Source organism: Octodon degus, unplaced genomic scaffold (assembly GCF_000260255.1).
Source record: "Octodon degus isolate 3935 unplaced genomic scaffold, OctDeg1.0 scaffold00003, whole genome shotgun sequence".
Taxonomy (NCBI): domain Eukaryota; kingdom Metazoa; phylum Chordata; class Mammalia; order Rodentia; family Octodontidae; genus Octodon; species Octodon degus.
The window spans coordinates 25,584,725-25,602,406 of NW_004524579.1; the positions used below are offsets into that span (position 1 = coordinate 25,584,725).

A 17,682-nucleotide genomic window follows, 5' to 3' on the forward strand; every position below is an offset into this window, starting at 1 on the left:
TCTTCTCCTTCCCAGGATGAAACAAATGGCCCTTTAGGGACAAGCAACCCTGACAGTAATGAAGTTGACAAAGGAGGAGGCTGTCCCAGGAGGATGGCTGGGACGGGATGGCCAATGGAGAGAGGCAGGTGCCAGCAGCTTGCCCGGGACATCCTGCAAACTTGGTAGAGCTCCACTGCCCAAGAACCCAGGGCCCTCCGGAGCCACCCTGCATCCTCTGCTTCCCCATACCAGGATGCCTCTGCTTCACCTGGAGGACCTTCCAGGAGCCTCCCAGGGCCGGCCAGGAGGGCCTGAGGTCTTCTCCAGCACTTGCCTGAGGCGGAGGGCTAAGTGTCTCTCAGAGTGTTGTTGGCCTTTTCAGCCCCAGCTCTGTCTGCAGTTTTCCAGTCCCAGGCCCAGCCTTGGCAGCTACCTGCCTTCAAAGGTATCCCAGCTCCAGAGCTTCCCTTTGAATGTGCCCTCACTAGGGTGCTCAGTTTAAAAATCTCCAGTCTACATCATGCTAAAAATCCAAGGGTGTTACAATCCAGTCCATGGTTAGTGTTAAAGCTTTCCTTCCTTCTCTCCTCTCCCAAACTACTCACACAGTTGGACTGAGAGAGCGGTGATAACCTTGATTGGTGGCAGGGAGTCTCAGGTGCAGGGACAAGCTGTCTTGGTGCTCTTGGATTGCTTTCCCTTTCTGTCTCTGGCTAGGTAGACAGGAGGAGGGCCAGGCTTACAGGGATGAGGAAGAATCAGGGACAAGAGGAGCAAGAATGTTAGGTCAGCATGTGGTGAAATGACAGTCATGGCCCCAGAACGTGGTTGTGTAGAGGAAGGACCTCCGTACAGCTGAAGTCTTTTCATCCAAACACATAAGGCTGGAAGACCTAGGCCCTGGCCCCTGCCCCGGGGTGGAGCTACAGTTCCTCTCCTGACCCCTTTTCCCTGTCGGCACCCTCCATCCCTGCCAACTGTTTCTGCTTCACTCTCTGTTTGCTTCCCTCACCCATCTCCAGGAAGCCTTCCTGACCTTGACAACAGAATGCATGAGGCAGCCAGTCTGGCCTCATACTATTGCCAAATGGCTTTTTGAGTAACATAGTGGTCCTGCCACAAGATGTTCAGTTGCCTGAGGACAGGAATGCTGCTTGGTAGCTGCCTAAGCTCTTGCACATAGCAGACCTGCCAGAGCCCAACAATCTGAGTTTAGGGTGACAAGGGCAGCGTGTGATTCCATCCAAACTTCAGGAGAGGCCAGCCCAAGAGGCAAACTCTCATTCTGTTCCTTCACTGTCATTTATTCATCAGATCCAATGTGCGCACAAGTGAATAAAGATTCAACTATAGTTGACAAGGGACCTGCAGAGCCCGGCTTGCTGACCAGCGCCAAAGCTCTTAACAGCCCATCTTCACTTCAGCAAGCTGCCCTGCAGGTTGCATTGGCTGGAAAACCCCAGAGGGAGGCTGGCGAGGAGGAGCAGAGGTGCAGGGGGACAGGCATGCACACTTGAATGTTGGGGAGCTTCTGTACCCCAGAGATGGGGCTGCTGATCAGCTCCACGCCCAGGCCAAGATGTGAAACCCCTAATGTAGAAAGTCTGAGAGAAAAGAAGTTGGATGATTTTTGGGGGGTGATTTTCTCAGCTTGTCTTCATCAGTGGCGGTTCACCCCATGAGCTGAAACGTCATGGAGAAGGCAGCTGCCTCCGCACTGTGTGGCATGGTTCTCCCACTGCTGTGGGCTTGTTTTAACGGGGCTAAGAAAGTCTTCTTGGGAGAGTTACGTGCGCTGGCCACTCAGTATGAAAGGTGTGGACACCAGAGGCCCAAGTGGGGGACCCAGAACAGGTTCTGGAGGAGTCCTAGGAATAAAAGGCTCTGCAGGCTGTTGTGAAGATTAGATGGGAACATGTGTGTCTCTGACAGGTAGGAACCACAAGTATATTCATTAAATCTGAGTATTCCTTCCCTATCTAGGGAGACCAGATTCCAAGACCCCCCTTGCTGCTCAGAGGAGGCTTAAAAATTACAGATAATACTGAATGCTATGTACTAAGTTTTTTTCTATAATAAAGTTTAATATATAAATAAGGCATTGGAAGAGATTATTAGTAATAACTAATGATAAAATGAAATCCTTGTAAAAATAGACTTTAGTAAAAGTTATATGAGCACTATCTCTCACTCTTGGATGCCCTGCTGTACTGTGTTCCCCCTTTGTGTGTTCAAGGGGTGCTTGCATGATGAGATGAATCCAGGTGGGTCACTAAGCACTTAGCACACCGGGGACCTCACTCTACAGTGTGAGGTACAGCAACAAGACTAGATTTGGTTTTCCTTCTTCACAATTTCACAGAGAGATTTGTTCTTAATATAGATCGTAGCAACCTTGGCATCTGGACTTTTTCCTTCCTTACTATGTCAAAAACACTAACATTTTCCCTTAAAGGAAGAAGCACTTTATGCCTTCTCTTACCATAACCAAATTGCCAGTACTACATGGCCACTTATGTGTTTGGGGCTCATTATTAATAAAATATGGGTTGCTTGAACAAGTACTGTGACAGCACAGCAGGCAGTCTGATCGCAGAGATCACTAAGTAGCTCACAAGTGGGTAGCACAAACAGTATGGATACACTGCTCCAAGGGATGATTTACATCCCGAATGAGACCAAACAAGAGGGTACAGGATTTCATTAATGGTATTCAGAAAAACATGCAACTTTCAACTTGTGAATTGTTGGGTTCTAGAATTTCCCTGGTTTCTAGAATTTCCCATTTCTTATTGTCAGTTTCATGCAACTGAAACTGCAGAAAGAACACTGCAGATAAAGTGGGATAAATGTGTCGGGGATATCTGCGAGTATGTGAGCAAGCAGTGATGATGCTGAGTTCAGCGTCCTTACTACATCCTAGGATATTTGTGCTGTTCACGTGTGTCTGTCTGCTCCACGTTACTCCTGCCATGAGAGTAGAAACAGGTGCGAAGCCCCAAGGTATGGGACAGCATGTGGGGTGGAGGCCAAGAACGCTGGAATGAGGCTGACCTCATCCCTAAGCCACTGCATGGCCAGATGTTGTGAAAGCTGTTTGACTGACAGGACAACAGAGGGGTGTAAGGGGAGGTGATTTGTCTGAAACCATCCAGCTAGGAGAGAGCAAGTGCACCATTCCTAAGCTGCCACTGCCTCATGCACCCGCTGAGGACTCCTAGGTGGGCTGTTGAGAAGCAGGAAGGGTGTCTTGGAGAAAGTTCTGGTTGTAGCATGAGCAGGGGAGGGACAGGGTATCATAGGAGTGCACTGCAGCCCAGAGACTGGACACCTCGAGTGACAGGCAGCTCTCTCAGTTCCCAGGCAGCCCCCTGCATTGGGGGGCAGCCTCCCTGTGAGAAATCTCCCCATACAGTGAGCCCCTGCAGGCCTTCCCTTCTCTGGCCACCATCACCGCTCTGACAGGTTCTGCAGTTGTTCACACATGGGACTCAAAACAACTTTGTAAGGGACTCTCTCTGTCCCCTTTCATGGCCATCCTAGCTACTCCTGATGGAAGGCCACCCTGCTGCACAGATATGGTGACATTAAATAGGAAAAAGGTAAAGTCCAACAGGGCCATCAGCAGCCAGAAGCTTGTGGAGCAAGGTGGCACCCTTGGCCAGGCTGCTGGGGTGCTGGGGTGGCAGCTGGGTGGACACTGGTGGCCAGCATCAAGCAGGAGTAAAAGAGTCATGAAAGGTAGCCCCCAAGCCTGTGGGACCCACTGAGTGGTATCTGTTAGGGATGGTGATACAGGGTATGTGGTGATGACAAGGTCTTCTAGGGGAAGCTCTATCCAAAGCATAGCCCTGAAAGGCCAGATCAGAGCGGTAGCCCAAAGCTGGACCCCCTGGATGGCTTTAAACAAGTCACCTCCTTCCCTGACTCTCGACATCTGGTGCAACTGCACTTCTGCCAACACTGGATACAGTGTGTAGCAGGAATGTTCATGCTGTATTGCTTGGAAAACTCACAATATAACATTATTACACTCAAACACTAGTTAATACACTTACCTCAACTCTTGGAAGACTCACAAGAGGCTCTCTGCTCCTGCACACCACCGACAGCCTTGCTTCCCGTGCAGCCAGCAGCGATCCAGATAAGATGGTGAAGGTTGGAGAGAACAGAATTGACTGTATTGGACGCCTGGTCACCAGGGCTGCTTTTAACTCTGGCAAGGTGGATGTTATAGCCATCAATGACTCCTTCATTGACCTCAACTGCATGGTCTCCATGTTCCACTACAATTCCACCCACAGCAAGTTCCATGGCACTGTCAAGGCTGAGAATGAGAAGCTCATCATCAATGGAAAGAAAGGCTGTCACCATCTTCCAAGAGCAAGATCCAGCCAACATCAAATGGGGTGATGCTGATATCAAGTACATGGTGGAATCCACTGGTGTCTTCACCACCATGGAGAAGGTCAGGGTTCACCGGAAGGGTGGTGCCAAAAGGGTCATCATCTCTGCCCTTTCTGCCAATGCCCCCATGTTTGTGATGGGTGTGAATCATGAGAAGTATGACAACTTCCTCAAGATCATCAGCAACGCTTCCTGTACCATCAATTGCTTAGCCCCGCTGGCCAAGGTCATCCATGACAACTTCGGCATTGTGGAGGGACTCATGACCACAGTGCACGCCATCACTGCCACCCAGAAGACTGTGGATGGCCCCTCTGGAAAGCTGTGGCATGATGGCCGCAGGGCTGCCCAGAACATCATCCCTGCATCCACTGACACTGCCAAGGCTGTGGGCAAGGTCATCCAGGAGCTGAATGGGAAGCTCACAGGCATGGCCTTCTGTGTGCCCACTCCCAGTGCGTCATGGTGGACCTGACCTGCCACCTAGAGAAAGTGACTAAATACGATGACATCAAGGTGGTGAATCAGGCATCACATAGTGCCCTCGAAGGCATCCTGGGCTACACCGAGGACCAGGTTGTATCTTGCGACTTCAACAGTGGCACCCACTCTTCCACCTTTGATGATGGGGCTGGCATCACCCTGAATGACCACTTCATTAAGCTCATTTCCTGGTATGACAATGAGTTCAGCTACAGCAACAGGGTAGTGGACCTAATGGTCCACATGGCCTCCAAGAAATAAGTGGCCCCCACACCACAGCCCGACGAGATCAGAGAGACAGAGAGGCCACGCTGTAGAAGTCACTGCCCTACTCAGCCCCAACACTGAGCATCTCCCCTCACAGCATCTATCCCAGGCCCCCCTAAAAGGGGAGAGGCCTCGGGAGCCCTGGCTCGCTGCCCTTGCACACCATCAATAAAGCCCACTGTACCCAGAAAAAAAAATTTCACAAGACCCCTATGGGATGGACTTTCTATTTGTTCCCACTTTAGAGATGGAAGAAACAAAGGCCCAGAGAGGCTGAGGAACATAACGAAAGTTGCAGAGCTCGAAGTGCAATGTCAGTATTTGAACTCTAGAGATCCGGCTCCAAAATCCCCACTCAAGACTCCTATGTAGCTTGGTGGATGCCAAGACTCACTAGCAAGCTGCAGTGAGGGTCCACAGGCTGGACCCGGAAGCCTATGGGCTTGGCTTGGCCAAGCAGAAGGGCGAGGGCCTTTCCCTGGAACGCTCCTCCAGGTTCACGTGGGGCTGACAGCTCCCTGGGGCAGCTGCGTGCCCTTCCCATGACATCACGCCGCCTTAGGACTTTGAGGCTGAGGATTCTTGGAATGCCTGATTCACTCTGGAACAAAAATAATACTTCGTATTTATAATGTGCCTTTGTTCCCCAAAGGCTTTCCCGGCTTTATTTCATTGTAAGCTCAGACAAATCTTGTGGTCCTGGCAGAAAGCATCTAGAAGGTGGAAATTCACCCTAAGCTGCACCTGGAGGGGACTTGGTGTCCCCCAGCCAACAACACTGAGATGCAGGGAGGTGGGTAGTTGGCTAAGAACACCCAGCAGATTGTTGCCAGGCAAGGTGGACCCAGAGCTCTGGGTTTCCAACAGGAATGAGAGTGGGGCCCCAAAGTGCTTCCATAGCTCAATGAGAGGCGTAACCCTGGTTCACTGTCCCTGGGCCTTGGTACTGACCCAAACCGATGACACGTCCAGAGGCCACAGCTCAGCCCTCCCTCCCCAGCCGAGCAGCCATGAAGCCCAGGGACCACCCCCAGATCCAGCCCCCAGCCCTGTGCCACAGGCCCAGCCACAGGCACCACAGACTATGCTGGGGAAAGGATTGTTCCCAGCACAAATGGAACCCGAGGGCCACGTGCGTGGCTCCTGTGGTTTTGCCCAGACACTGCGGAGCCATGGCTGGAAGGCAAGCTTAGCACACACCCCATCCAGAGCTGCCTGGGCTTCCCCGCCCTGCTCTGGGCCTGCTCAGCCCTTGCCTTGGGTTCACTTGTCCAGCCCATCCTTCTGCAGCAGCTATCACAGGACAGCCTTGGTCCCTCCCTGCAACTCTCTCATACCGCTCTCACAGTGGTAAGTGAAAGTCAGGCCTGGCACACAGTTCTGTACACGATGGCTCTGTCACCTAGGGGTAGCCCTTTGGGCGAGATGGGTTTCTTTGAAGAGCAACCTGGGAGGGTCCACCTTTCTTGGTTTAATGTTCTGATTATGACCATGTTGGAATTCTCAGTAATTTTTGAGTAAGGGGCTCACATTTGGATTTGCACTGGGTTCCACACATGTGGTCTGCCCTCCAAGTCCCTAGAGTAGGACAAAGCCATGAGCTCCTCTTCTCCTTCATCCTCCTTGTCCCTGGTTGTGGAACGTGCTTGTTTCTGTAACTGGTGGGTGAGCATCTGCCTCTACCACAGGGATCTTCAGCTCCATGCAGGTGGCAGCACTGTGCACAAAAGTCCTCGCTTCAGCTCCATGCCTCACCTGGAAATTGATTGATTGATTGATTGATTGATTGATTGATATTTGTCTTTTTGAGACAAGGTTTCTCTGTGTAGTTCAGGCTGGCCTTGAGGTCACTTTGCAGCCCAGGCTGGCCTCAAACTTGCAACAATCCTCCTGTCTCAGCCTCCTCAGTGCTGGGATTACAGATATGTACCACCAGGCCCTGCACCAGGGAGATTTAAAGAGGGTTCTTCTTCAGGCTTGAGGAAAGGATGTTTTTGAGGACATCAGAGGAACACATAGGACACTGACAGCAGAGATGGTGTGCAGCAGATACAGACTATAGCCATAGTGCCACCTGGAGGGTCAGTAGTGAGATCCTGGGTAGATCGGGGCCTTGAAGCCAGGTCAGACTGCGGCAGTGTTAAGAGGCTCTTTAGGGCCAACTGAGCAGCTTCTGCCATTCACACACGGCCCCCCACCTTCTCTCCAGCTGTTCCAGGAGCTCTGTGGCCTTGAACTAGCCCACTGATATTTCTAATTAACCCCCAGGTAGAGCAGACTCTCAAGGCAAGTTTAACTAATAAGCCAGCCCTTCCCCCACGGTTCACTCATTCATTCTGCAGCAGGGATGATGGGGTTTCTCTGCCTGCAGCTGCAGGGGGCCAAGTGGACACCTGCATCTCTGTTGGAAGCTCCTCATAGCCCAAGGACACATTTGGCTCCCAAGTGTTCAATCCCTGTAGTGAAATACTGTACCAGACTTCTTACTTGGGCCCTGGCTGGAAGAGACCTGTGTCTTGAACTCTCCCTGGCCAATTCTGAGCAAAGGAAGAATCTTGGAGCAGGTCAAAATCTATAGAATGGCTAGCCATCCATGGTGGCAGGAGCATTCCTGGTGCCCCCAGCCCTGTCTTCTTGAGATCATTGGGAAGACTTCGTGGGGGGTGGACCAGCCCAGAAGGAGTGCTCAGGAAGGGTTAGATGCATGGCTGCTCTTACCATCATGAAGGGGACAATGACCTTAGCAATAACAAGGTGATTCAGTTGCCTGAGAAGTGCAACAATGCCCTCCGGTTCACCAAAAAGTGCGAAGACCTCAGGTGAGTGACTGTAAAGCCCTGTGAGATGGTGTCTTAGACAGCAAGGTAGAACAGAAACACAGACCTGAGTTCCAGCACAGCCCTTGCTGCTGACTAGCTGGTCTGAAGCTTGGTTTTCTGAGCTTTTTTTTTTTTTTTTTTTTTTTTTTTTTTTTTCTGGTACTAGGGATTGAACTCAGGACCTTGCGCTTGCCAAGCAGGTGTTTAAACCACTGAGCTATATCCCCAGCATGAAGCTTGGTTTTCTTATGTGTAAAACTGTCAGGTAAGGGAGCAGGAGAGGTAGCTCAGCAGAATAAGCACCTACCTCCCAAGTATAAGGTCCTGAATTCGATCCCCGGTACCACAAAACACACACACACACACACACACACACACACACACACACACACATCTGTCAGGTGATAGCAATCCTTTCTGGGGGAAGGGACTAGCACAGCTCAGAATAGGGAACCGGGCACTGAGCAGGCTGCGGTCTCCTAGATAGACCTGGCCAAGTGGCCAAGTAGCATTTGCACAACAGATATAGTGGACTCCTGCCATCCCCTTCAGCCTTGAGCATGCATAGTAGGTGCCCAGATCGTATGAGCCGCTGTGATCACTGTCCCAGGCCGGCGCCGTGGTTGTCCTTTTGGGTTCCACATGCGCCTGCAAACTGGTGCGCATGCGTGGTGACCTCTACGTCGGGATTGCGCATGCTAATGCTTGCTCTCAGCAGCCCTGAGCCGCCGAGGCGCTCCTGAACACCGCGCTTGTGCAGTTCTGCTGTACACGCTTCTGTCCCCATCTGCTGGGGAGGGGAGTATAGAGGTGGGCAGGAACAGAGGAGCCCGTGATAGTAATAAGCACTCATCACTTTCCCTGAAGGCAAGAAATATGAGCCCATGCATAGCTTGAAAACCACTTGCCCGAGGAATTTCGCTTTCAAAAATTTTTAAGCAGACCTACAAATTATGTGGTAAAGTGTCCGACATTGAGAGAACCATAATAAGCCCGAGGCCCTCGGAATATCTAGTTGGGAACGATTATGAAATAAACGAACAGAAAGATGTTTGTCTGTATTGGGGCCGCTGTTAGAAGACCATTTTTAAAACAAAAATTGAAGTTATTCTCCCTACACCCACTTCCCCAACTGCAGCTGCGGTGTTCCGAAAACTTTATTTTTTATAGAAGAGAGGAGTCTTAGAATGAAACAAGACGTCTGATTTCAGAACCCAAAGAAGAAAGACTAAACTAAAGGAACATTGGAAATAGCACAAGCTAACACTTTCTATTCTCAAACCAAAAAGCACAGGGATACCTTGCCGTAAGAGCAGGTGCTACTAGGATCCCAAGCGGAGTGTTATTCTGGTCTTTCAATCCATGCCACACTGAGCAAAGACCTCCCCAGAGCAAAGGTCAGAGCAGACAGCCCGCAGGCAGAGACGTGGGTGCTTGCTCTTTCGCATCCAGTGCCACCACAACCTGCACCACACAACCCTGTGTCTGAGGCCCAGTGCAGCCTCCTTGCCTAGCTACTGGGAGCAGAAGTGGCTCATCCTGGACCAGCCAAACCCAAACCCACAGGTCTCACAAGGAAAGGCCGGCTGACCCCTGCTGAAGGTATCAACGAAATCCAGCGCCAGCAAACACAGAAGGGAGAGGAGCTGGTTTTGGCCAGCTCAACCAGTGACCACTGGCAAATATTTGTGAATGGCCAGAGCAGAGAAGCCTGGGTCTCCATTGTTGGAGAGCAAGTCCAGAACCAGGCCTGTCCAGTGTTCTGCAGTTTTCCCAGGCTAGGGCCTTGCGCTTCGTGTGGTTGTGCCACAGAGGTCTCTATGGTAATTCAGCCCTGCTGCCCTGAGGGCCATGGTCCCATGGCAGATGGAACTCAGACAGGGAGTGCTGTGTCCTGGGATGAGTAGATAGGCTCAGTACACTCTGGGAGCCTCTAGAAAGTCTCCTGTGGGACCTAGCCTCACTGAGCCTCAGTTGGTGCATCTGTAAAATGGGAAGAAAGAGCCTTGGCCTGCTTGTGCACAGCAATGTGCTAGCAATCATTCTAAGAACTAAGAAAAGCCTTGCTCAGAAGGAAAGAAGTGAGAAGAGAAGTTTCACGCCTCTGGCCACCAGGGGTGTCTGAGCTCTTCTCAGCATCTGAGGGTCTACCCGACAGAGCCCATCTGCCAGTTAACTCATAACAGCCCTCCTTCTTTGGAGTCCAGTCTTGCCTGGCCAGTCAAGAGGGGATAGTGTGGATGAACTTTCCCTTCCAGTAAAGGCAGCCCTTCACGTGTGCCCTCTAGCAAGAGTGAGTCTGAAAACTCCCGTGAGTGCTGGGTAGCCTGATGCATTCTCAGTCACTGCTGAGTTGTCATGGTTGCTGGCTCCGAGATCTTTAGCATCAGGAAGACATGGAATTCCAGGGCCCCGAGTTTCCACAGATGAGCAGCAGAAGCTCTGCCAGAAAAAGCTGATTGCTTTCTGGAGACCTTGACCAGCCATGTAGAAATTATTTCCTTCCATTTCCAGGTGGACAGAGTTCTTTTCCTTTTTTCTTTTTTTAGGGGATGGGGGGCACTGTTGGGCAGAGAGAGGGAAATCCCTGAAATGGCCACTGGGAAAGTAGGCAGTTGTAAGGTGGATGCTGGGAAGGACTTGGTCAGCCATCATCCTTCAGGGATATTTCTTGGGTCACAGCTACAGGCTCCACAACAATTCTAAATAAGGATGACAAAAATTGTGAGACTTGAGCATTATCAGCCAGGGAATTTCCAAGTGTCCTCCTGGGCCAAAAAATAATTCACACTCAAAGAACAAAGAGACTAGGAGGAGAAAGACTAGTTAGTTGAAAGTAATTGAAAAATTAAAGGAGGAAAATTTCACAAAATATCATAGGCATGTGGCACCGTGGGGAGCCGTCTATGGGCTCCCCCAGCCCCCGCCCACCACTTGGACAGTGCTTAAGGTGGAACCCAGGGCCTGAGCGTGCTATCCACTGTAGCACTGAGCAACACCCGCAGCCCTCCTGGGGTTCCGTCTGCTCTCCCAGGGCTGGTTGATTCGTGCTCCTCAGCATGAGGGCTGTAGCCATCTGAGCTGGCGCAGACATCTGTTCCAAGCCATCTGGGTGCCAGTTGGTGATGGGATTGCTTCGTGAGACCTGACTCAGGGACCCCACTCAACTGATGGACTCAGCTCTACCCAGGTACCAATGCCTGAGGCTTCTACTGTTAAACCCTGGGAAGCGAGATTAAATACAGCAGAGATGCCAGGGTGTGTGTGCACAGGGCTGTTTTGGCAAAGGGGGGCTGCCTCTTCCATCTGCCCAGAACTGTCCATCAGAACCCAACAGAATTGGCCATGGCAAGAACAGGAACACCACCCAGGCCTCCTTGGACCCAGGGACACCAAGTCTTCAGGATTCATTTCAGTATACCACCTTCCATAATATGTTTATAATGACACCTAAATTATTAAAATAACTACAGATACCTAAAACTTCTGGGCATTATATACCCAAACAAATATCAGAAGAATCTAAAAGGTGGGAAGAAGAAAGCAAGCAGACCAGGGACCCATGGAGCTATGGTAAGTTGCTTGAACTTTCTTCTTGGCTTCATACATTGCAGACCTGGAGCTAAAGAGACAAGAAACCCAGCAATACTATGAGGAGCAGGCAACAATTAAAAAAAAAAAAAAAAACCCTACCCCAACAAGAAAAGCCTGCTCAGTCTAGCCAGGGGACCAGCAAAAGGTAGTCTAGCAAAATGGAGCATTTCAGAGTACAACCACTTTCCTCCAGCCCAAAGCCCAGGAAAACTACAGCTCCATCCTGCACTCCAATGAAGGCTCGTAGTGGGGCATAGACTCCCCTCAAATAGTGACAAGACACCCCTGCCAGGCTGGTATCGGCAAGACTAAGTAAGGAGAGTTGGGGTGTTCATCTGTGTGGTTAATGATGAGCTCCTCTCCTGCATCAGCAGAGCCTACCTGGAGAGTAGTGAGTGCCAGCCCCACTCCACAAACAGGGGGTGCCCCGCCTCTCTGATGGTATCAGAGGCAGTGCCTGCTGCTGCAGTGTGAGTGGAGCCTCAGTGGAGAGCTGAACCCCTACTCCTTCCCAGTAGCCCTGGGGAACTTCTTTTAGTGTCAGGGATGACCCACTGAGGAACATAAGACTTGTACCCCACTGGGAACTAACAAGGCTAGCCCCCCAGTCTCCATGACTGACTGAAGCAAGGTTAGAGGAGACCAACTAAGATAGTAAGTAGAATTAAATCCAGGATCTGTGCGTAATACCGAATGTCCAGATCCCAAGTGAACACCACTTGTCACACCAAAAACTAGAAAGACCCCAAACTGGAAGGAAGACAATTGATAGATGCCAGTACCAAGAACATAGATGTTTTAGGATTACCCAACAAAAACTGTAAAGCAGCCATTATTTAAAAAAAAAAAACAACACTTGAAGGAGCAACTACAATATATTTGTTTGGTTTTTTGTTTGTTTGTTTGTTTTGTTTTGTTTTGTTTTTTGGTTGTTGTTGTTGTTTTGTTTTGTTTGCAGAACTGGGGATTGAACTCAGGCCCTTGCACTTGCCAGGGAAGTGCTTATTCCACTGAGCCATCTCCCCGGCCCCTAACTACAATATATTTGAAACATGAAAAAAAAAAAAAAATGAATCTTGGAAAAGTAGTAGGAGAAATGCAAAAGAACCAAATGGAAACTTACAAGTTAAATTAAAAACCCTATGAAAAAATAAAAATAAAAACCCTGTGAATAAGCCCTGTGCTAAGTTGGAGGGACAAAGGAAAGAGAATAGGCGAGAACAGAGTAGAAATTACCCAATACAAAGAACAGAGAAAAATAAGACCAGAGGGGAAGGAATTAAGTTACAGGAGCCTGGGCACTGTGACAAAAGTCTTAACATGCACGTCACTAGCATCCCAAACATAGAGCGAAAGAGAGACAAAAGCAAAAATCACTTACTAATGGCTGAAAACCTTCCTGCATTGCTGCTGAGGTGGTTAAGTGGTACCGTGTCTCCAGAAAGCTGTTTAAGAGTTTGAAAAAAGAGATACGCACCTACCTTAGAATCTAGCTGTGGCAAGGCTGGGCACTTATCCCAGGGAAATGAAAAGAGAGTGTGTGTGTGTGTGTGTGTGTGTGTGTGTGTGTGTGTGTGTGAGAGAGAGAGATAGTTATACTACTAATTTCTCTTAGTTCATTGAAAAGAAAGGTTTGTGCTAGTATTGTTTGAACAATTAAATGCCCATACCTTGTACTCTGAGTAACTAGTTTAAAGATAACAATATACATTGCATTAACCATTGTTACCCTCCAATTATTACCCTGTTTTGAATTATTTTTCTGTCATTAAACTAAAAAAATAAACCAGAGCCACTTGATGCATAGTTTCCCCAAACCAAAAACTACCCAGATGCCCCAGCTGCCCTTCCACATGTGGATAAACAACTGTGGTACACCCTCAAGTGGAATACCACTCAGCAACCAAAAGGAGCACTTGGTCACACTCAGCAGCCAGGGTGCATCTCCAGGGAGCCTGATGGAATGAAAAAGCCAATCTCAAAAACATAGGCTCCCACTCATCACAGCATTCTCAAAATGGCAACATCGTAGACATGGAGAGTGGGTGAGGGGTGGCCAGGAAGGGCAGGGTGGTGGTGGCGGATGGAAACAGGTATGACTGTGAAAGGCCAAGAGGAGGGGTCTTGTGCTGAGAATGTCCTGCGTCATACCTGTGTCAGTGTAGGTATCCCCATGTGTTACTGTACTGCGGTTTTTGAAAGATTTTACCATGAGCAGAAATTGGTTAAAAGGCACAAGGATCTCTGTGTAGCATTTCTTAAAGTGCATGTAAATGTACAACTTTCTCTCAATAAAAAGTTTAATTTAAAAAACAAGGTCATCTAGAAAAAGTAAAGAAAACATAAAAGAAAAAATCCACAGCTCATCTCCCAAAGATAGCCACTGATAACATTTTAGTGGCTAACTCTGTCCTCCCAGATTTTTCTACACATAGAAATACTGGTCTTAAATGACACCACCCTTCCTTAAGTAAGAGTGGCCGTGGTTGCTTCAGCCTTAATTACTCTGTATGCAGTTTTCATTGTGCTAAAGATCACCGTGCTGAAATCCCTGCATACAATTTTGATCATTTCGTTTGGATTCATTACCACAGGTAGAACTGCAGAATTCAGTGGTTGCATGTTTTAGCGGCTTTTGAAAAGAATTGTCAAATCTCCCCTAAGCTCTTATTAATTTCTACTTTTTTCCCCTTTTTTTTCTACTTCTAATATACAGTGAGTTATAAGTTACCATTTTTGGGTTATAAGTTACCATTTTCCATTTTTGATGGAAACTAAAAAATGATTATGCCTTTATCCCTTACTTAACTATTTTAATTTCCTCAAAACCATGTCAACAAGTTACCATGTCACCAAAGCTTTTCCATGAAATTAATTTTGGTGGGAAAGAAACAATACATTTTACCCCAACCCAAGATATCCCCAAGTTTTCACATATAAAAACTTATCAAACAGACATTGAAATTGAGTAAAGAACAATGACTAAAAAGTGAATAAGTACAGTTTGTTTATAAATACAGTGAGGGTCTGTGGTGCTGAGACAGGTCAGGAGGGAGGTGTGAACTCATTCTTAGGAAGGTGACATCTTTCCATAGTTTCTTCACCACTTTCCAACTTCAGAAGGGCACATGGCTACCTGTCCTCCAGCTGCACAGCCTGTGACATGACGGCACAAAAGCTACCCTGAGGGTGACACAAAAATTGGCAGAGAGTGCTGTGCGGGGCAGGATGTAGCCTCATGCCCAGGCTAGAAGTCCTAAGGATTTCTCCCCGACTCCTCCGTCACCTGCTGCCCATCCACATACTCAGGGGTTTGCAGTTCGGCCCCCAGTTTCTACATGTTCCATGTGCTGTGCTCTGCTTACAAAGTATTGTCAAGTAACAAGGAGCCCTATTTTTGCCTAAAACTACCTTGTTTAAGATCACGTCTGCCTTTGTCTTCTAGGGCTGCTTGCTGCAAGGAAGTGTCACCAACTAGGTGGCTAAAATAGCAAAAGCTTGGGTCTCATAATTCCAGGTGCTGAAGTCCAAGACTGGGGGGCGGTGGGGGGGGGGGTCAGCAGGGCTGGTTTCTTCTGAGGCTTCTCTCTCCGGGTTGTAGATAGCTGTGCTTACATCTTTGCGTGCGCCTTTCTCTCCACACGCTGCAGCTTTGGTGTCTCTCTGTGTAAGAATTTCCTCTCATGACAAGCACACCAGTCGGATTAGGGACCACTCTGACCACTTCAGGCTAGCTTGGGGGGTCTAAATGATGGCAGAGGAGGGTTCTTTGCATCTTCTGATGGAGATTTCTGTTGTTCCATGTGCCTATGTTCATGCATCTTCTAATCAGTAAATAAAATACTGATTTTCAGTGAAGGACCCTGTCTGGCTAATTGTCAACAGAACCTGATACGTAACAGGTTCTCAAGTATTTGTTGAAAGAATGAATAAATGTACACAACCATTACTTCCTGCCTTAGTATTCAGGTACAGCGACCCTCGCTGGCCACCCAGTGACCTCCTATCTATCTTTCTCCTTCTGTTTGCAGACGGCAGCAGAGACCTCCAGGAGGAAACAAGCCCCAGCAGCACGGTGACCACCAGCCAGGCAGTGCCAAACACAGCAGGGACCACCAGAAGTCCTATCAAGGAGGCCCAGTGCCCCATGCCTCAGGGAGGCCCACCCACCACGGCTACAGCCAGAACCGGCGCTGGCACCACAGCAATGTGAAGCACCCACCAGGCGACAAGGGGGAGGCAGGCGCCCACCGCAATGCCAAAGAGACCGTGACCATCGAGAGCCCCAAACCGGAGGACACCCCACGGGACACCGAGCACAGTGGCCTTGAGCCCCCTCGAAGCCCTGATGCCTCCGCCCTGCCAACATCTGAGAGGCTACCCACACTGATGCCAGGGGGGCCAGAGGCTGAGACAAAGCATAAAGACAGTATTATTCCCGAACGCATTGGGGAGCGGCCCAAAATTACCCTGCTTCAGTCCTCCAAAGACAGGCTGCGGCGAAGGCTAAAAGAAAAGGTACCGGTAATTGAATTTTTGTTGTTCTCTTCCAACCGGGAGGACAGCCGAGAGGTACGCACTTTGGTTGGGGGGCCTGGGTGGAAGGAACCTTGCAAGTTGGAAGGTCTGGGGAGCTGTGGAGAGAAACAGGAGCTTCTCTATGGCTATGTGGACCCACTGTGCCAAGCCACCGTTACTGTGGGTGCCACTGGGCCACCATAGGATGAGCCAGCACATGGGTGCTTGGTACCAGCCATCAGCCTGCAAGGGATGGAAAGTTGGGAGGAAGAAGCCTGTGCCTGGGATGATGACAGAGGGTAGCAGGGGCATCTTCTATGGGTCAGATCCCACTCTCTACATGCTGAATAGCATCTGGGGAAATGTGTGGAACTGATTCCCACTCGCGCAAGTCCCTTGCTGACCTGATTTCTGCTGGGATGGGAACAAGTCTCAGCCTTCATGCTCTCCGCTCCGTCTGCTAGCAGCAGTAAAAGAGCGAAGGCGCAAACAGGAGGGGGCTCCAACCAGCTTCGCCCAGCTGCCAGCTGCACCAATGTGACCCCGAGAGCCGCAGCACCCCCACCTGCTGGCCAAAGCCTGTCCTGCCCCACTCTGGCCTCTGCAGCCAAGCACCAGGAAAGGAACAGGATCTGTCACTGGTAGCAGCAGGCTCACTATGATTACCCCAGCTCCGGTGCCCACCAAGGTCAGAGGCAAGGGCACATGGAGGACCACCATTCCCTGGAAGGCTGCCCTACCTGCAGCCATTCTTACATAGCAAGCACAACTGAGGCATCCTCGGAGCTTGGGTTCTGGACTTCTCCATCCTCTCAGCTACCTTCTCTCAGCCTCTTACCCATAGTCCAGGCAGGATCAGCTAGGTCTGGCTAGGGCAGGGTACTCTCTTCCTGGGTCAGTTCCAAAGCCAAAATGCTACCCTTGTGTCCCCCACACCCTAAGAGCCCTACCCTGCTCCTCCCTGTGGGGACAGAGTGGGGAGGTCGAGAGGAAAGCCTCCCTCACATCCCACCATCCTGCAAATGCACAACTGGCAGAGTCTCTTAGCTGATGGCTAGAGTGCGCCTCAGACACTTGGCTTCCAGACACATTCTAGAGGCTGGCTGAGAGGAGCGCTGCTGACTGTGTTGTCTCGAGTTCCACCAGGTGTAATGCAGGGTAGCACACTGGAAATCCACAGGCTTTAGTGTCCAGTAGGCCAGGCTGAGTCTTCACCCTGTCTTTGGCTGATTGACCAGTCTCTGAGCTCCAGTGTATTCAGCTGTAAAATCGGTGCACTACCACCTACCTTGCAGAGAAAATGTGAACATTAAATGAGGCAACCTGTGTAGAGATGCTTGTGGGTAGTTATTATTCTGTCCACAGATCATTGCTCCCACTGAGGGAACCAAGTGGTTGAGGTGTAGGAGTGTGGAGGGTTGAAATAGATAAGGGAAATCTTCAGTGCCTTTAGATCAGTTTGGAGAACTTGTCCCAGGTGAGGCCCCCTGGGCCAGGAGGACATGAGCTTACGCTCATCCTGGATCATTTCCTCTCTTGCTGGCTGGCCACCCCAAATGGGCAAACCCTGCAACAAATGAGCCTCTAGTCCCTTCTTTTTTTTTTTTTAATC

At 49.7% G+C, this 17,682-nt stretch overlaps 1 protein-coding gene across 5 annotated transcripts in view; it reads left to right on the forward strand.

The window, feature by feature from the left end:
* The window catches only part of Ctif (cap binding complex dependent translation initiation factor), a 315,277-nt gene that overhangs the window by 201,808 nt on the left and 95,787 nt on the right, over window positions 1-17,682 (forward strand). For 4 of the 5 annotated variants that reach the window (XM_023714714.1, XM_023714712.1, XM_023714720.1 and 1 more), the window contains one exon: window positions 15,584-16,076. In XM_023714714.1, coding sequence (XP_023570482.1) covers window positions 15,584-16,076 — 493 coding nt within the window. The remainder of the gene's footprint in view (window positions 1-15,583; window positions 16,077-17,682) is intronic. The other variant, XM_004623636.2, reaches the window with a different exon arrangement.